At 34.1% G+C, this 21,761-nt stretch overlaps 1 protein-coding gene across 1 annotated transcript in view; it reads right to left on the bottom strand.

The window, feature by feature from the left end:
- Positions 1 to 10,186: 10,186 nt before the first annotated feature.
- Positions 10,187 to 21,761, bottom strand: part of ZC2HC1A (zinc finger C2HC-type containing 1A) — a 48,515-nt gene continuing 36,940 nt past the window's right edge. Inside the window, exons 8-9 of the mRNA XM_007454967.1 lie at positions 16,974 to 17,081; positions 10,187 to 10,352 (exon numbers count right to left, since the gene is read on the bottom strand). Coding sequence (XP_007455029.1) covers positions 10,187 to 10,352; positions 16,974 to 17,081 — 274 coding nt within the window. The remainder of the gene's footprint in view (positions 10,353 to 16,973; positions 17,082 to 21,761) is intronic.

Below are 21,761 nucleotides of genomic sequence, written 5' to 3'. Positions count from 1 at the left end.
TCATGAGAGATTACTACAAGCAACTCTATGCCAATAAAATGGACAACCTGGAAGAAATGGACAGATTCTTAGAAAAGCACAACCTGCAAAGACTGAATCAGGAAGAAACAGAAAATATGAACAGACCAATCACAAGCACTGAAATTGAAACTGTGATGAAAAATCTTCCAACAAACAAAAGCCCAGGACCAGATGGCTTCACAGGCAAATTCTATCAAACATTTAGAGAAGAGCTAACACCCATCCTTCTCAAACTCTTCCAAAATATAGCAGAGGGAGGAACACTCCCAAACTCATTCTACGAGGCCACCATCACCCTGATACCAAAACCAGACAAGGATGTCACAAAGAAAGAAAACTACAGGCCAATATCACTGATGAACATAAATGTAAAAATCCTCAACAAAATACTAGCAAACAGAATCCAACAGCACATTAAAAGGATCATACACCATGATCAAGTGGGGTTTATTCCAGGAATGCAAGGATTCTTTAATATACACAAATTGATCAGCATGATACATCATATTAACAAATTGAAGGAGAAAAACCATATGATCATCTCAATAGATGCAGAGAAAGCTTTTGACAAAATTCAACACCCATTTATGATAAAAACCCTGCAGAAAGTAGGCATAGAGGGAACTTTCCTCAACATAATAAAGGCCATATATGACAAGCCTAAAGCCAACATCATCCTCAATGGTTAAAAACTGAAAGCATTTCCACTAAGATCAGGAACAAGACAAGGTTGCCCACTCTCACCGCTCTTATTCAACATAGTTTTGGAAGTTTTAGCCACAGCAATCAGAGAAGAAAAGGAAATAAATGGAATCCAAATTGGAAGAGAAGAAGTAAAGCAGTTTGCAGATGACATGATACTATACATAGAGAATCCTAAAGATACTACCAGAAAACAACTAGAGCTAATCAATGAATTTGGTAAAGTAGCAGGATACAAAATTAATGCACAGAAATCTCTGGCATTCCTATACACTAATGATGAAAAATCTGAAAGTGAAATCAAGAAAACACTCCCATTTACCACTGCAACGAAAAGAATGAGATATCTAGGAATAAACCTATCTAAGGAGACAAAAGACCTGTATGCAGAAAATTATAAGACACTGATGAAAGAAATTAAAGATAATACAAATAGATGGAGAGATATACCATGTTCTTGGATTGGAAGAATCAACATTGTGAAAATGACTCTACTACCCAAAGCAATCTACAGATTCAATGCAATCCCTATCAAACTACCACTGGCATTTTTCACAGAACTAGAACAAAAAATTTCACAATTTGTATGGAAACACAAAAGATCTTGAATAGCCAAAGCAATCTTGAGAATGAAAAATGGAGCTGGAGGACTCAAGCTCCCTGACTTCAGACTATATTACAAAGCTACAGTAATCAAGACTGTATGGTACTGACACAAAAACAGAAATATAGACCAATGGAACAGGATAGAAAGCCCAGAGATAAACCCATGCACATATGGTCACCTTACCTTTGATAAAGGAGGCAGGAATGTACAGTGGAGAAAGGACAGCCTCTTCAATAAGTGATGCTGGGAAAACTGGACAGGTACATGTAAAAGTATGAGATTAGAACACTCCCTAACACCATTCACAAAAATAAGCTCAAAATGGATTAAAGACCTAAAAGTAAGGCCAGATACTATCAAACTCTTAGAGGAAAACAAAGGCAGAACACTCTATGACATAAATCACAGCAAGATCCTTTTTGACCCACCTCCTAGAGAAATGGAAATAAAAGCAAAAATAAACAAATGGGACCTAATGAAACTTCAGAGCTTTTGCACAGCAAAGGAAACCATTAACAAGACCAAAAAACAACTCTCAGAATGGGAGAAAACATTTGCAAATGAAGCAACTGAGAAAGGATTAATCTCCAAAATTTACAAGAAGCTCATGCAGCTCAATAACAAAAAAAAACAAACAACCCAATTCAAAAAAGGGCAGAAGACATTTCTCAAAAGGAGATATACAGATTGCCAACAAACACATGAAAGAATGCTCAACATCATGAATCATTAGAGAAATGCAAATCAAAACTACAATGAGATATCATCTCACCCGGGTCAGAATGGCCATCATCAAAAAATCTAGAAACAATAAATGCTGGAGAGGGTGTGGAGAAAAGGGAACCCTCTTGCACTGCTGGTGGGAATGTGAATTGGTACAGCCACTATGGAGAACAGTATGGAGGTTCCTTAAAAAACTACAAATAGAACTACCATGTGCCCCAGCAATGCCACTACTGGGCATATACCCTGAGAAAACCATAATTCAAAAAGAGTCATGTACCACAATGTTCATTGCAGCTCTATTTACAATAGCCCGGAGATGGAAACAACCTAAGTGCCCATCATCGGATGAATGGATAAAGAAGATGTGGCACATATATACAATGGAATACTACTCAGCCATAAAAGAAACGAAATTGAGTTATTTGTAGTGAGGTGGATGGACCTAGAGTCTGTCATACAGAGTGAAGTAAGTCAGAAAAAGACACATACCGCATGCTAACACATATATATGGAATCAAAGAAAAAAAAATGTCATGAAGAACCTAGGGGTAAGACAGGAATAACGACACAGACCTACTAGAGAATGGACTTGAGGATATGGGGAGGGGGAAGGGTAAGCTGTGACAAAGTGAGAGAGTGGCATGGACATATATACACTAACAAATATAAAATAGATAGCTAGTGGGAAGCAGCTGCATAGCACAGGGAGATCAGCTCGGTGCTTTGTGACCACCTGGATGCGTGGGATAGGAAGGGTGGGAGGGACGGAGATGCAAGAGGCAGGAGATATGGGGACATATGTATAACTGATTCACTTTGTTATAAAGCAGAAACTAACACACCATTGTAAAGCAATTATACTCCAATAAAGATGTAAAAAGAAAAATAGAAATGCTAATTATATGACACAGTAGAGGTGTGGGCTAAGTCTATGGTGGTAAGCATTTTGCAATATATAAGTGTATCAAATAAACACCTTGTACACCTTAAACTTACACAATGTTCCATGTCAATTACATCTCATAAAGCTGTTAAAAATAAATACATGAAGTGTCTGTTTAACCAATCTTATTATATTTATATTCGATTTTTTAAGTGTTACATTTATGTATCTTAATACATAAAAATTAAGATACATAATATTAATACATATAATATAGCCTATAAAATTTAAATAACCAACAATTTTTTTTTTATGTCAAAGTAAATGCTATATCAAAAGACAGAAACTTGGGCTTCCCTGGTGGCGCAGTGGTTGAGAGCCCGCCTGCCAATGCAGGGGACACGGGTTCGTGCCCTGGTCCAGGAAGATCCCACATGCCACGGAGCGGCTAGGCCTGTAAGCCATGGCTGCTGAGCCTGTGGGTCCTGAGCCTGTGCTACGCAACGGGAGAGGCCACAACAGTGAGAGGCCCGCGTACCGCAGAGTAACAAGTCATGTCTTTCAATAGGGTGCAACTTCTTGACTCTGCCACAGTTCCCTTCAAAGTCCAGTGTCTCCCCACCATCCTCAATAGAAAATGATGCTATACAGCATCTACTTCCCCGCATTACTTGTTTCAGAATCTGAGTCTGGTCCGTAGTTCCCAAGTCACATGACTACTCCTTAGCCACAAGAAAGGATGGAAAACTAAACTCTGGCTGATTTCAAGGTAGTGGGATTCAATACAGAAAACTCACCAAACACAGGATTTTCAAAAGATGCTGTCCATAAACAGGACAAATGCCCATTACAGATAGTAAGAAAATGTAGGTTTAAAATTAGATCAAGATAATTTTTCACTACTAGCTATGTTTTGAGCAGTGTTTAACTTCTAGTATTGTTCAAAGTTTTCTACTTAAATTATAGTAAAGTATCTAAGGCAGTGAGTGCTAAGTGCCCCTCTGCCTCATATCAGCTTTCTGGTAATGGCATCAGTGAGAAACAATCTTTCTAGAGATACTTGAGGGAGAATCATAACACTGTTTATCAAAAGCAAAGACCATGAGAATACAGTGCCTCACCAAGGATACAGAGCTGATCTAGCAGACATGTTGCTGCTCATTCAAATGGTGTTTTGATTTTGTCTACAGTAAGAAATAAATTGAAAAACAAACCTATTGTTTTAAATTTTCAAATTAACAGAATAGTATGTTTCCAAAGAGAATCACCCTTGAAGAATTAGTGTTCAAAATAAAGAATTTCTGATGTTTCTTGTGAGGTACATATGAGTTTTCTCTATAAGGACTCTTAAGTTTGGGAAGATTAGTAAAAATGGACATCTATTTTTAAAACTATCTCGTTCTTAAAATATTCTCCTTGATTAAAATAACGAGAAGAAAGTAAGATAACTTAAAAAAAATCTTTAAAGTTTTAAAGTATAGTAGGTATGTGAAAATAGATGTGAATGTTTCAAATACACACACACATACACATACACACACACACGCATACACACACATACACACACACATACACGCACACACACACATATATTTTTTTGCCCCCACAGCTCAACAACAGAATGGCAAAAAAAAAAAAAAAAAAAAAAAACCTCTAAAATATTTAGACCAGGTTTAATTTTTACTTTAAGCTCTATAAATTAAAAATTCACTTGTATTCCTTGGACTCTTCAAATCACAGGTGATAAACAGTTAAGGGAAGGAGGGCTATACAAGAATATAATACGACTAAAATTCAAGAAAAATTCTTATGAAAATTATAGAGTTGACAGAAACCACTTTCAGCAAGAGGTATCAGAAACAAACTAGCTTAACTATATTACAAGGGCTATCATCTACATTTGTGAATGTCAGAAAACAAATGAAGATGAGGTAGTGATTTTAAATAAACGATTATCACATACAAGTGATTCTGAAAAACATAACCCTCATTTTTTAAAGATTAAGAAAGTATTATATATTTTTTAAAATTGACAATACAAAAAATATAAAGAATATGTAACATCACAAATAGTAGAAACAAGGAAAATATGATGAGGAATATATTTCAAGCCTTTTTATTTGTGCAATCTTTTATATAGCTGGAATCATATTTTACACACATTCCCTATTTTAGGCTATTTGTCCTAATAAAACATAACCTCATCATGCCATTAAAATTATTTGAAAGTGATTTATTAACTTACTAAATTAATTTTTATCGCTACAAATAGTAGTACTATTAAATGTATTCTGCATAAATATTTTTATTTAGATTACTCCTTCAAGAATACATCTTAGAAATAAAATTACTCGGTTATGAGGCATGTGTATTTTAAATTAAGTAAATTTTAGTCAACTTCTTCAAAAAGTATCAAATTATATCTCAGCCATCAGTAGATAAGAACATTTATCTTAATGCCCCAGACGGTTTTCAGTTTTATTATAATTTAAGATCGCTGATTTGATGAGTGAAAATCAGCATTTCATTGTATGTCAAGTATAATCTACTCACCAATACTGGCAGCCTCCTATCCCCGGCCTTATTGTTGCAGGTTCAAAATAGGCGTAGAAATGGAGCAAAGAGAGGAGAAAAAAAAAAAAAAGGACAGGGAAAAAAAAGGACAGTGAAAGTTAAAGTGAAGAGCTATGTGAGATAAGACTGAACAGCTGGAATTTTCAGTAACTTTTACTCAGTACTGATTTTCCTCAGTCCTCAGGACAGTCCACGTAGTTCACATTTTACAGCTCTGACAGACCCCACCACACACATATCCTTCTCCACTGCCACTTGCCTTTTCCCCACTAAAAGGTGGTGCAGCTCTCACTTATATTCTACCAAGTTTTCTCCTAAGCATTGGGACAAGGAAGGATAAAAAAGAAAATAGGAAATGGTCAACTGTATGACTTGTGATAAAAAGCTTCAACACTTAATAAAGCATTTTCTTGGTACTTTTATAAGGAAAAGTTCCATTAAGATGAATCCTTTCACAACATTGTAAATCAACTATACTTCAATTTAAAAAAATCCTTCTTTTTGTCCAAAGTTGTAATTTTCTGTTTATATAACAGCTTTTCCAAATAAATTATCAACTTCAAGACAGGAACTAAATCACATTTTACTTATATCTCTTGATTCCTAGCATTTCATAGATTTAAGAATATGTAAAGCATTTTTTAAACTGTTTGGAAAGTTTTAGCTTTGTGCATCTTATATTAGTTGGTCTAACCACTTATTTAGCTCCTATCAAAATCGATGTCACTTGCGTATGTTAGATATAATAACTAGCTGATTGAAGGGAAAAAAAAATCCCCATCTTAAAAGGAGATTGTAACTGTTATACAATTAAGATGAAATGTTAAAGTAATAGTACAAGAATTATTTGGTAATGTGCATAAGTAATATGTTTGAGATACATAATTTTGCCAACAAAATTATGTGAGGTGTTAATATGAAATATTTCTATCAAAAACTAGCAGGCTGGTACCCAAAATGAGCTACACTAGGTTTCTTAAAAACAAACCAACAAAAAAACATATGGGATATTAAAATCACGACAAAATAAACAGCAAAAAACTACATCTTATAAATCTCTGTAATTTCACGTTATCAAAAAAATATCATACTTATTGCTGAGGGGCCTTCAAGTAATAACTGGAGGCTGGCAATATAAATTATCCAAAAGCACCCTCTAGTGGCAAAAAAGCAATTCACATATAAAAGCAAAATTGTATAGAAATAATGAATATCATGACAATAATATTTAACTAAAAATTTTCTAAATGAAAATAAAAATGTGTGGCTACCATAAACTTTGTTTCAATGATTCTCCACTGCTCTATGCAATAACATAGTCAGTTGAAAAAAATCAACCTTAGTACTAAAAATACACTTACCATTAAAAAACTGAAAATATACTTAGCATATAAAAATACATATATCTGCAACGCTAATAAAGACATAAGAGTTCTGCTGACTTTCTGTAGCTATGTACCTATTCTACTATTTTTTCATTCCCTGAGCTTCTACTCATGGTAGAAAGTGTCCACCTCTAGCCTAAGGAAAATTGAGTGCAAATTAAACATGTCTAATCTGATCATATTTTCACTAGAGACAGCTCCTGTTTAAAATTTTAAATATGATGATCTAAATCACTAAGTATTCATCACAAATACCTTCTTCCATTGAACTGTATATTACCTAATTAGAAATATCCATAATGTTTCCTATCAACCTTGATTTCTCTAATGTTTTCAACTGCTAAATTTTATTGGCTATGAAGAGAATGTTTCTATGCCTTAAAAATCTTGTGAAGAAACATATTTATAATGCTTTGAAGTTATAAAACATTTCAATTCAAAAAAATAGTAATAATTTCTTTAAAAGCTGACAGCACAAAAAAACTGCCAAAGAAAACTCTTTTCTCATTAAAAAGTCTATATTCTGACTTCGAATATTTTCTTTATATTTCAGTACATTCCTATCTTTCTACCTGTTTCTGGATAAAAGATAAGACATCAGTGAAAACCAACTAGCATTTTTTTGCTTCATGTCTTTATTGAATAGGTTCAAAAATGAAGACATTATTTGTAATTAAAAAACAGTGAACAAGAGACAACAGCAGCCATAATAATCTTACTTTTCCAAGCTAATAACTTTCAGAATATTACATAAGCAATTTTTACATTTTTAATTTATGCTTACAGTCATATTTTTATCCTACCACAATGGAAAATACTTGTGAAAATAAATAAAAATAAAATAAGTGATGCATAGATCAAGGAAAATTTCTTAAAAACTGAACTATTGCACAACAAATCAACATGAGAATAATATATGCAAGTAATATAAAAATGCATTTAAATACATTGCATCATGGTTCATAATTCATAACTATATTTTACCTACTTACTGTTTATAATAATCTCTGGGTTCTGGAATTACATGATTTCTTACCAACCCATTTCCATGTAGTACATTATAACATTTACTTGCCACAGTAAAATTCAGTGAGAAACAAACATGTGCCACTTTAAGCTCATTCACCTATCCTTTCCTTGAGCAGACAAAAAATGTGATCTTTAAAAATATATTTGAGAGGGGCTTCCCTGGTGGCGCAGTGCTTGAGAGTCCGCCTGCTGATGCAGGAGACGCGGGTTCGTGCCCCGTTTCGGGAGGATCCCACATGCCGCGGAGCGGCTGGGCCCGTGAGCCATGGCCGCTGAGCCTGCGCGTCCGGAGCCTGTGCTCCGCAAATGGGAGAGGCCACAACAGTGAGAGGCCCGCATAACGCAAGAAAAAAAAAATATATATATATATATATATTTGAGAGAAGACAGTGCTCAATTCTAGATCAAGACAAAAGTTAGAAGTTCTTCTTCATATGATTTATAATAATTAGAACAGAAGAACAAACTACTGAAATGGAATCCTAATATGTACATTATTCTCTTAAATTTATTACAGCTTATTCTAATTGATGGAATAAGCTGTAATAAATTTTTTGGACTTTTGACCCTTCCTTTTGACCAATATGACTGAATAAAGGCAACCAGAAAAAAAATTAATAGAAAGGAAAGAAACTATAAGGTAAATAATCCCCATTACTACTAAGTTATCACCTGCCCAAATGGAAAAAAAAAAACAAAAAATCAAAACAAAAAAACTAATGAATAAAATTATAAAGTATATGTATAAATAAATTTCAGAGAAAGTTATAAGCCACAAATTTCTACAATGATCCTTACAATTGATCAGAATCATAAATAAGAAGTTAGAAACTACCTATAATAGATCTGCTTGTACCTTTAGAATAAGACCAAGGCTCTGTTAGGTTTGATTCGACAGAAACTACTACTGAATTACTGAATATGGCTGCACAAGCAATCAAAGTTGTCTACTACTAAATACTATGTTACACTGAAAGTGACAATGATTAAAAGCGGTATTTTAGTCAAAGTTAAAGAGGAAGTAATAATTACATTTTTGTGAATGTTTAATTACATAATAAATCAGCTATCCATTAAAGCAATGCATTTTCAGTGGCTTTTTACTGTGATGTGAATGGTGATTCAGTGCTTAACACTAGAAAGGAAATATGAGTAGGAAAAATTAGATGTTCTCTTAACCTACCCATAACTACATATAACTATACTTCAAGTGACTAAAATTCAAATCCTTTTAAACCTGCATGCCCTGCACTAATGATTAATTATTGAAGTTACTGTCTATTAGGTGAGATGGTTTGTTTTAAAATCCATTAATATGATTTCTTCTAAATCAAGTACATAGATATAAATGCAAGATTTTGCAAGTTTTTTGCATCTTCTATTAATAATTAATATGCAAACTTTGCAAAACTGAAGTAGCAAATTAAAATTACTGTTCAGACATGAGTTTATGGAAAAGAAAGGAAAAAAGTGAAATATGAAGACAATTAGCAGTAGAAAGAATATATGTTCAACTAATACAGAGTTAAAAAATCATTCAGCTATAACTAGAATAAGATACATCTGTATTTTCAGCCTTGTATCTCTGAAAAAATATTGCATAATTACATTTTAAAGAACTGAGCAAAGATCTCTAAATTATATAATCAATAATACACCGAGTAAAGGGCAACAGAGACCATAGGGGGTTTTTTCCCCTCTCCTTCTAAAAAATATTTATAAAATTAATAATTAAAGAGCTCTACAGAAAAATGACCTCACATAACTAAGTGTAACTAAAAATATTCTCTTCAGTTCCAAAATTCCAAGCAACCCATCCTAAATGATACTATCTGAAAATAGGCACCAATAATAAAAATGTTTATTCTGATTTTTTGCTCAAAGTAATGATCATCCTAAAGCTTAAAGGGCTAAACACTAGTGTTTGAGAGTTTGTGGAGGTATGCTTAATGTGCTTTAACAACAAAAGAAAAGTAATACCTAAGTTAATGATTCCACTTGAAATTATTTTCTGACTGATAAGTGAATATCTCCTTGTATGGCACAGTTTAGGTTGTCAGGTATTTATTATATACAGTATATGCACACACACATATATACACATACACATTACACAGCTAAAGGATTATGCTCCAAAAACTGTTGAAAAAAGTATTATGAATGATTTTAGCACAAGATCACTAGAGGAAGTGCTCTAGATGTCCAAGCAGCAACAGTCATAAAATTCTGGACTCAGCTCTTTTTCTTTTTGGATTCTGTTCACAGAACCATTCTTCGAACGCCACATTCGCAGCAGAACTTTGCCCATTCTACAGGGTATTTAGTCCCACACTCATGGCAGAATTTTGGTAAGTGTCCCACTGAGTTTCCTTCAATGCCTTTAATGTTTCCACCATTAAGTGAAGAGACATAGTCTCCATCTGGCCTGAAGAGGTACAGAAAGAAAGTAGAAACACAAAGTTCATGTCAGTAGTTTTCAATCTGTAAGCCTTGGGAAACAGAACATAATATTAAGTGTAACTAAAAGCTTGCTTAATCTCATTGTTAATATACTTCTAGTTCAGATTAAACAAAATCCATGGGGTCTTTTTCTAACCACTCCATCATGATCCATTGTTCTATTTGTCTACCCTTGAATAAGTATCACACTAATTACTATAGCTCCATAAATCATTCATGCATTATTCTTTAACTTGTCCTGGCTAATGTTAGGCTTTTGTTCTTTCATATGAAAAGAACTTGTCAGGATTCATAAAGTTTGTTTGAAAATGGCACAGAATTCATACACTGATTTAGGAGAGAATAGATAGTTTTATAATATTGAATTTTCTATTTTATAAAGAAGGTATATTTCTACTTAGGTTTGAACATCTTTGAAGTTTTGTAATTTTCTCCATCAAAATTAAACTTCTTGCTTGGTTTTTAAATTGATTCCTAAATACCTTGAGTGAGTGAGTGTGTGTGTGTGTGTGTGTGTGTGTGTGTGTGATTTTGCAAAACTCCTTGCAAAATCTTGCATTTATATCTATGTACTTGATTTAGAAGAAATCATATTAATGGATTTTAAACCATCTCACCTAATAGACAGTAACTTCAATAATTAATCATTACTGCAGGGCATGCAGGTTTAAAAGGATTTGAATTTTAGTCACTTGAAGTATAGTTATATGTAGTCATGGTAGGTTAAGAGAACATCTAAGAGAACATGTGTATTTTTGAAGACTGCATTTTCTGTTTGTTGCTGATAAACAGACTGCAATAACTTTCAATATAATGATAAGAAAACCAGCAAATTTATTAAAAGACTTCATTATTATTTATTCATTAATTAGTCTTTTTTGGGGTATTCTATATATAATCACAATATATATGTAAATATAACAGTTTTGTGTCCTTATTTCCATGTCTTGTCATTTTAATTTTTTTTACTACACTAGCTAGATTAAAATAGAAATTATAGCCGACATTCTTGTGTTGTTTCTGATTTTACAGAAAATGCTTACATGCCACCACTAAATATGAAGAATGATGTAGGGTTCTAGTAAATCTAGCATTCTTGTCAATTTAATGACATTCCCTTCTATTCCCAATTTTCTAAGAGCTTTTTTTTAAAAAAATCAAAAATAGGTGGTAAATCATATATTATTATTTGACGAATATTTTTTAGCCCTTCCATCTGTTGATGTGAAAAATTATATTAATAGACTTTTCTAATGTTAAATCAATCATTTTCTGTGATGAATCTAGTGTCATGAATTTGACGTCTGTGGCTTGGGTTTGATAAATTTCTTGGAGATTTTTATATGTATTTTCAAGTTTATAAGTAAGCCTGATCATAATTTTGCATTCTCTCACTAGTCTGGATATCAAGGTTTCACTAACCTGTGAAAAGAAGTTGAAGAATGTTGTTTTTCACCTCACTCACCTGGAAAAGTTTGGTAGAACTTACTATATAAAACTATCATGAGCCCATTGTGTGTGTGTGTGTGTGTGTGTGTGTGTGTGTATACTGTATGTGTGTGTATGTGCACTTGTGTAGTGAGGAAGCAAGCACAGTTTAATTACTGATCCAATTTCTTTAATGATTATAGTTTCTAGTTCATTTGAAATAAGTTTTCAAAAGTTATATTTTTCTAGGAAATTGTGCATTTTATCTGTTTCAAGTTATTGGCAAAAAGTTGTTCTTATAATTTTAAATCTCTGCTGCATCTGTGGTTGCATTCCTCTTTTCATTCTGCATATTATTTGTACCGTCTCTCCTTTTTTATTGATCCATCTTGAGAAGTTTATCATTTTAAATCAACCAACCTTCTCGTTTTGTGAGTCTTCATCATGTGTTATTCATTCACTTATTCATTTAAAAATATTTACTGGGAGCCTAGTTTACGTAAAGTACTCCTCTTGATCCTAGAGTTAAGAGCAGTAACAAAACATAAGAATCCCTGTGCCTAGGGAGCTTAGTTTTATGGAGAAGAAACAACATAAATAGCATATATAGCATGTCAGCTAGAAAACAATAAAGCAAAGAGGACATGGTACAGGGTGGCAGAGACTGGTCAGAGCCATTAGGATTGCAGTAGAGGGGATGAAGAATCAAAGAGTTTGGAGCATGTTGTGACAACAAAGTAAATTAGAACAAAGGGCCTGACAAAATTCAACCTGCTGACAGCAGGCTGATGAGAATTTGAATTAATTAAAGGTGAAGTACCACACAGAATCCTGAAGCTCCCTCTCTACCTCCTGCCAACAAAGATACAGAAGCCAAGATTCAGATCTACTGGTCTAATCAGGATCTCTAGCAGTTGCTGAGCACCATCTGGGAGGAAGCTCCTATTTGACCACCAGTTTTTTTCCTTAATGGTCTCCATTATAATCTTTTTATTTCATTAATTTCTGTTTTATCTTTATTATTTCATGTACTATTAGTTTAGATTTATTTAATTACTGATTTCTTCACCAGTCCGCCTTGCAAAATTCCTCCTCTTCTGGATGCTTTACTCTTTCCCAAGATACTCCCTTTGAATGTTCTTTTAGTCACGGTCTACAGCTGGTAAATTTTCTCCATATTTTTTGTCTGAAAGCAGCTTTATTTCATTTTCATTCTTGGACTGACAGTATAGCTCAGTGGTTCACAAAGTGATGTCCTTAATCTGGCAGCATCAGCATCACGTGAGAATTTACTATAAATGCAAACCTGTGCCCCACTCCAGACCCACTGACTCTGAAATTCTCAGGTGGGTACAACGAGCTGTGCTGAAATTAGTGCTCCAGGGGATTCTGATGCACATTAAAGCTCGAGAACCACTGGTTCAGCTGGTGAACAATCAAAGGTCCACAGTTATTTTCCGTCGGCACCCTGAATGTGTGGATCGATTCCATTGTCTATTGGCTCCAAGTGTTGCAAGTGAGCTCTGTACTAGCTGGGTGATCCTCACGTTGTCTAAGTAACGTCTTTTCTCTGTGGCTGCTCTTAAGACCTTCTCATGGTCTGTCTTCCCAAGTTTCACTACAATGCATCTACATGTTGTTTTCATTTTATTTGTCCTGCTTGGGATTGTTGTTCTTTGATTATGAGAACTCATGTTTTTCATTAATCCTGGATTATTTTCAGGTATAAATTATTCAAATGTTGCCTCTCACTCACTCTAGTTTCTTTCGACCTCTGACTCAACAAATCTTAGACCTTATTTTACCACCTATGATTTTTAATCTCTCTCACGCTTTCCTTCTCTTAGGACTACACTGTAGATAATGTCTTTGAATCTTTCCTCTCGTTCACTCCTCTCTTCTTCAGCTGAGTCTAATCTACAATTTAAACACCATCTTTTGAGGTTTTTTTTCCCTTATATTGAGTTGTTTGGTTCTAATCTTTTTTTGATAGTATATTATCACTGTTAGTGACTTCAATTCCCTGTCTTATTTCCTTATATACTTCAAACTGACTTATTTTACAAGTCATAATTATGATGATTTCAGTATCATAAGTCATGGGCACATGTGTTCGTTTTTTTGCTTTCATGACTGATTCCTTGTTTCCTTGTACAGTTTGAAATTTTCATGTGTGTTCTGTAATTCAGAATTGCAAGCTCATGTTTGTTTACCTGTGAGAATCAGGAGCCCTGGGTTAACAGCATTTCAGACCAGAGATGATTCTTTTTGCTTTTGCTTTTACAAGCTCCAAGGAAGCTCTTAAACCAAGAGTATCTAACTTATTTTCTCAGTTAAGAATTTCTTAGAATATGCAGATGTTGTGCTTTCAAACCTTAAACTCATGGGAAGGTGTGCCTATAGTTATGAATTACTGGTGGGAATTCTCACATCCCTCTGAGCCATGGCTGAGAGACAGACAAGTTTCCTTGGAGTCTCCTATTCCTGGGTGGTAAAAAAATTTTTTTTTCCTAGTTCATCCTTTCACTGAGAGATAACCCTTTGAATACTGTGAGAGAAGGGTTAACACACTCTTTCTCCTTTTCTGTGGACATATTTGACCTTGGGATAACTTCCTAGCTCTGTTTAATGAAAACCCAACATAGGTGAAATGCCAGCCATGTTTCTAGGCAACGGTGTGTATAAGCAGTCCACTGAAACTGGATATCTCAATCAGGATAACCTGGAAGCTATGCCTACGAAACTGTTATATGAGATACTGGTTCCCTCTGGGGACAAAGGATTTCTCATTAAACTGTCCCTACACCCACCTATGAGAACTTATTCTCTCATACCTAAGCTGTCAGCTAGACAGCCAAGGAAGACGAGCTCCAGGACCACTGCAAGGGCTCCCATGAAAGAGAAACACCTGACACTGCCCTGCTATCATCCTATATTTCTGTAAACAATTCCAGTGACAAATGTAATATACTGTCATATAAGTAACTCTGGCTGAGTCTAAGAAGACTCCTTACTGAACCTTTCAAAAGTCTTGGCTTAGAGAAAGAGGCACGGCGGGAACGGCGGGAAGGGTAAGGAAAAGTTGTTTTTAACACTCCATTTTGTACAAGTCCAAGAAGTCAACTCCTCTCTCCCACAATGACCTTAAAACCCAAGTCTCTACATAGTAAAGATCACTGAAAACCTCAAATGTAGCTGCAGTGTCACAGTTAATTTACAATTTGACCTCTAGCTTCCTTTACATTTTTGTTCTATAGAAGTTCCCGTTACTTTTCTGAGAGCTAAGCTATACATTCAGAAAGATATTTTTTCTTTTTTATCCAGCATTTCTAGGTGTTTTGGGTGGGAGGGGTTGTCCTGGAAATGTAGTCTATCACACTGCCAGAAAAGTAAATCTCTGAGAATTCTCTATCTGTTATGGTTATAACAGATTATATTTCTGTCTGGGTTGGGGACAGAGTATAAGTCAAGTGAGTAAGGCTGAGGTCTTCCTATCACATATAAAGCTCTAAAAAGTAAAAAAAAAAAAGAATAAGCCAAACATTTTTTAATGTGATTTTTGCTCCTGCTTGTTGACACTTCTTTTGTCCACCTCTTTGGAAAGATAAAATGATCCTTTTATTCAATCATATGTATTTATTAAGTTTTCCATTTTATATGAATGTTAATCTTATACTCAGCATTGATTCAAAACACATGGTTCCACACATATACAACAACATAGTACAACCACACTCCAGGACTCTAAGAAACATAAGTTCACTTCTTTGATATTTAACATGTATTAAAACCTCAGGTGAGACAAACAATATTTATTAAAGAATCTAGCTGAAAAGACAGCAATTCACCAATTCCTCTACGGTCCTCATCTTATGCATAGGCATCACTCTTAAAACTTTCCAAATGGCAGATGCCCAGATCCCACTCTCCAAATTAAAGAAATCAAAATCTCAGGGAGGGACACTGACGTGTTCATTTTCAGAAAGCTCCACAGATGCTTCTTTTTAATGGGCAACCAGGATGGAGAGCTAGCATCTTAGATACTTGAAAATCTATCCCCGGATTAAATCTGAATAATGACTATGTACATGTTACATACTTAAAACAAAAGCAGACAATATATACAGTTACACATAACACACCCACATCACAACTGGTTTTGGTGAATCATAGGATGTCACATTATAGGCCTGCATTGAGGGCATCTTAAAAAAAACACCCTATGAAATCCACTGCCATATATTTAGTATGGATTCAGTAGGGATGTTAATTAAGAAGTTAACAATTAAGTTATCCAGTGTCTCCTTAAGAGAAATCAAAGGAGAACTTTTGAAGCCTCAGAACTAGTTGTACTTTCACAGAGAAAGTGATTTAGTTTTCTGTTTTAGACATCATGAATCATGTAACTACTCCTATCCTCTCCTGTACTTCGGCTCCTAAAACGAAGTTCAAACTCCACTTTGTGGCCCAGGACTAGTCCATCTCCAGGGTCTCATAACACACATTTTGTGGACTAACCCCATTCCTTTTTCCACTGTATCTTTTAATTCTCATCTTTCCTTTTCCTATTCTTCCTTCATTTAAAAAAAAAAAATGCTGTATCTCACTATACATCATGGCCTTCTGTACCTTTCCTTAAAACTTTCTGGAATAAATTGGGATACATATAAAAAATAAATATAACTGAAATGATTTCATTATATGCTTAAAAACAGAGTGAATATCGAAGCTGTACAAATACTGTGACAGATTAGAAAGGGAAGTACATAGATAATCACAATCTCAGCAGGGGAATTTAAATGTATTAAAACGCTGCTGAAAATTATAATAGCAGTGGTGTAAATAGTCAATTATTCAATTTCTAGAGGTAAAAATAAGCATGTTGCAGTTAAAATTAAGACATAAAAAACAAATGCATCCACTGTAAATGAACAAACATCCTTGAGTATTTACCATAAAGATTATAAGGTATAAGAAAACATTATTTATGCCCAAACTATTTCTTTAGTGTATAACATAAAAGCCAAATTAAATCATATAGCAAAGGAAAAATTAGATTTTCTATAAATAGCCTGATAGAAATTTTTGTATATGGTCCTTGAAAAGCAGCATATATTCACTTTTATTTTAGTTATTAGAATATCAGAGCTAAACATACCTGGCCATGTAGCTCTCAGTATATGTTTTTCTTTTGCTTGCAAGCATACTTGAGGCAGGATTTCTAGCCAAACTAGGTGGTGTGGAATTTCTAGGTTTGATGTTAGCTCTAGAAGAGAGAAAGAGATGGCATAATGAAAAACCTACTGAATAGTAAGCATTTCTTTCTCAAATTGCTTATTTACATGATTAGAAAAATAATTAGGTACATATATACAATGGAATATTTCTCAGCCATAAAAAGGAATGTAATTGGGTCATTTGAAGGATGTGGATGGGCCTAGAGTCTATCATACAGAGTGAAGTAAGCCAGAAAGAGAAATACTGTACATTAACGCATATACGTGGAATCCAGAAAAATGGTACAGATGAACTTATACGTAGGGCAGGAATGGAGACGCAGATGTAGAGAATGGACATGAGGACACAGGGGGCAGGGGAGGGTGGGATGAATTGGGAGATTAGGTTTCACATAAACATACTACTATGTGTAAAACAGAGAGCTAGTGGGAACCTGCTATATAGCACAGGGAGTTCAGCTCGGTGCTCTGTGATGACCTAGATGGGGGAGGCTGGAGGGGGTGGTAGGAGGGAGGTCCAAGAGGGAGGGGATATAGGTATACGTATAGCTGATTCACTTCATGTTACAGCAGAAACTAACACAACATTGTAAAGCAATTATACTCCAATAAAAAATAATAATAATAATTAGAAGCTGTAGAGAGGTAAATTCAAAAGATTAAAATCCAAATGATTATTTCAAAACTGAAATCCTTAATACTAAGGATAAACCAAAGTATTCTGCATTTACTAACATTATCTTGATGGTACATAAAATCATTTGACATATGTATATATTCTTTAGATGAAATTTATAAGTTAATTAATTCTAAAAGGTTTCAAATTTTTTAAAGTTAAAATCTGTAGTTCCCTCAAAATAGAGATGTGTTTCGTTAAATGCCTATGAATAACTGTTAAATAATAATGTTAAAACCGTATGAGGTGTGGTTAAAAAAATCAGCTAACCATTTTAAAAGGATAATATTCTATTTACGAAAGTCTGTTGTTGGAAAGAGCAACTAAAATAAGTGGGTTAATATAAAGATTTAATTTCACCAACTATACAGCCTGGGCTACCTGTTACCCGTAAAGAAGAAGCTGTGGTTGGATCATAACTGAATTCCCTTTTTCTGAAACTGTCAGAATCAAAGAAAGCTTGTAAACTATATGAGGTAATAATGGTAAAAGTATAGGCTTTGGAATTCAGATGAATCTGGATTCAAATTCCAACTGCTTCTGAACAACTCTGTAGTAGTGGCAACCTCTCTGATTCCAAGTTCCCTCATTTATAAAATATGACCACCATCGCTTATCTTACAGAAAGTTAGATATATAAATTGTAATTTTTATAAACATTTAGCATAGTTGATGGTGGTAATACTACTATTACTACTATGGCTATTGCTACTACAAATTAACATTTATATAACAGTGCTTACTACGTTTGGTATAGCTACTTTTCTAATTGCCTTCGTATAAAACTCACTTAATCTTCGAAATAATCCTATGAAGTAGGAAGGATTAATAATTCCATCTTACAAAGGAGGCAACTGAGGCAAAGAGTAATTTACCCAAGGTGACAGACACAGTCAGTATGTTGCAGAACCAGGGGTAAGATGTTCAATACAGTGTTAGCTCCCTCCCACTCTTCAGAAATTTAGTCAAATCTTTTCATTTCAGAGATAAGCAATGTTGTGTTATATGATCAAGTAGGATACTTTAAAAACATGCCTTTATATTGGAATTTCTCAAACTGGCTAAAATTCTTCCTTTTCTACTTATACAGCAAAGTTGGAGAGAGTCTCCCAAAATTTTAAAGGGCTATCTCCAAAATACATGCAGGAAATAACAACATCTACTATTTTTCAAATGCCCATTACATGCCAAATATGATACCAGGTACTATACATACTTTGCTTCTTTAATCTTCACAAAAATCTCAGAAGATATTATTCCCATTTTAAAGTTGAAGAAACTCATATTCAGAGAGATTAAGTAAAGTGCAAAGCTATTACATGGCCAGAGTGTTTGAACTTGAATTTAGGTGGGTCTTATTACAAATCTTATATTCAATATGCAACTCCATCCATGAGGTGTATTCTACTCTACTTTTATACAGCCTCTCTAGGGATGTTGTGGAACTATCACATGCCTTTTTAGGATCTCAATCTCTGAAAATTCATTGCCAAAGGATGGCAATTCCTCCAAGTAATAAGAGTTATAAGAGAATCAGGAAGGACACATTTCTTTTTTGGGGGGGCTCTAGAATAAAGTCTTATTAGAAATCCTATCACCTTCATATAATATGTATATGAGATACATAGATAATGCAAACAAACCCATGCGTATACACACACAACTTCATTATCAATAGTTATTCAAATAATTAGAAAATTTTAAAAATTAGAGAAAAATATAAGGTTATCAACTACAGCTGCCATTATTCAATGCCAATCGTGTACTTTTAGTAACATCTATGAAGTAGAATCGGAATGCTGAGAACCATTCTTAAGAGACTGGAGAACTAGAACCATTTTGAGCAGTACTTAAAACACGTTGCCCCAGTCTCACATGGTCAACACATGTTTCTTCCTGGCCAGAGTCTGAAAAGTGCCACCCATATTATGTATCTATATTCTGCCTGCTGTAGTTCAAGCAATAACAAAGAAGGTTTAATTTTGGAACTGCACTTAATCTACCTCACTGCTAATCACTGTTTCTTTGAGATCTGCTTCAGAGGGTACAGAGAGCTGGAGTACAAAGAAAAAGGCTCAGGGCACAAATTTTTCCTTCTAGGATTTATCACTAACTACTTAAAAATAACACATGACAGCTGCTAATGCATCAAAGACTTTTCCCATCTTTGTTTTATTGTATATCTAGTTAAATTTATTATAATCTAGTGTTAAGAGAATGTTGTAGTGGGCCTTGGTTTAAAATTTAACTAAGTAAACTCTATTTAACAACATATTTTTCAATGTTAATAAGTAGTTTAACTTATGAGACCCTAAGTTCATCATTGTAAGATGAGAGGGCTAGACTTGGTTTGGGGGTCCAAACTAGTAAACCTTGAAGGCCTGTGCAGGAGAGCTCCAAGACTGCCACTGCCACTCTTGCCTCACTCAGTCTGCTAGGCCAGTACACAGAGGGGAGTGTGCTTGGCAGTGTCATAACCTTTTCCCTGTTTTATGTGGAATCTGTAACCATCTAACAAAAAGACTGAGGATCCTGGATTGAATGTTTTCTAAGATTTCTTTTTTCTCCAGCTTTTTTATAATAATTTATCATCTGCTTAAAAGATAATCTAACAATGTTATATATGATGTAATATTCACCATATTCTTCTTTAAAAAATGTTACTCCTAAAATAGAGCTTCATAAAAATAACAATTATTGAAGGTGACTCCTATTTCAACCCCCTAAAAATTAAAATTTAATGGAATAAAATGAAAGCTCTAAAAACAGATTTAGGACAATAGAAATGTTCATCAAAAATCAAAGTGTGATAAATCCTAGAAGAGTATTTAGTACTTCTTGGCTTAAAAATGATTAAAATAAAAAAAAATTAAGTATAGGAATGTACAAATCTATAGTATTCCATTATATAAAGCCTTTAAGGAAATATCTGAAAAAGATTAATCAAACTGAGTTACAAATACTTACTTGTAAATGGGTAATAACTCATGTCTTTTGATGGCACTGTCTGATTTTGTATCACTGTCATGCAACCTTTGCACATGTCTTCCAGTTCGAAGTGGAGGGCCTAACTTGTCCATCTTACTATTAAAATATATAAAGGTGTACCCATAAGGAAAATGCTACTGTTTGTTTCTTTATATTAAAAAAAAAAATTTTTTAAGACATTATTCTGGTTCATCAGAAATCCAACCCCCAAGCTCCTAATTATCTGCCAGGGTAAGGACTAACGTCAAAAAAGAATCCTCAGATAGTTCATACAATGTCCATTATTAGATATGAATATTCTGACTATGCAGGCCACCCTGTCAGTTTTGATAAACATCCTAACAAATCCCACACTTATACACAGCAGAGCAATGGAATCAATAAAAAAAAAACTTAAGAAGGATTTGTTTCAAAGAAAATTTGTGAAGCCAGAGATGAACTGAAAGTTGTTGGTCTGGTAAATAAAGACAGATTTGACGTTTGTTCTTGTGGAGCTCACAAATAATCTAATTTTCCCCTTCCTTGAATCACAGAATCTTTCTCTGTTTTCTTCTTTATTATTTTATTTTATGATTTCCCCTACCTTTAAAAATTCCAAATATAAAATAATGAATCAAATAATGTATTTTTATCTTTATCCCTATCTGACTTTCTAACAAAGAATGACTATTTCTAAAATTTATCCAGAGAAATGTAAAACATGATCCTATGAAAATGTGGATGGCAATTCTAAAAATCACATGTAAAAATGTTAAGTGGCCATGCCATCTGAAGCTTACCAATTTTATTTTTAACCAGAAGTATAAAGGATTTCCAGCTAGTGAATAACAGAAAAACTACAGGTTTGCAAAGAACTCATTGTTTTACATCAACCAAATTCTATTATCACCAACCAAAATCCATTCATAGTAGGGAGCAGGGAAAACTAAATTAGGAAACTAGAACTATCTTAAATGACTACTGAATGATACATCACTGCTTGATAACTTAAAAAGTATCGGGCTTCCCTGGTGGTGCAGTGGTTGAGAGTCCGCCTGCCAATGCA

Source organism: Lipotes vexillifer, unplaced genomic scaffold, assembly GCF_000442215.2.
Source record: "Lipotes vexillifer unplaced genomic scaffold, Lipotes_vexillifer_v1.1 scaffold1033, whole genome shotgun sequence".
Lineage (NCBI taxonomy): Eukaryota > Metazoa > Chordata > Mammalia > Artiodactyla > Lipotidae > Lipotes > Lipotes vexillifer.
The sequence above is the reverse complement of the archived record's forward strand: the minus strand, read 5'-3'. Positions and strand labels throughout refer to the sequence as shown.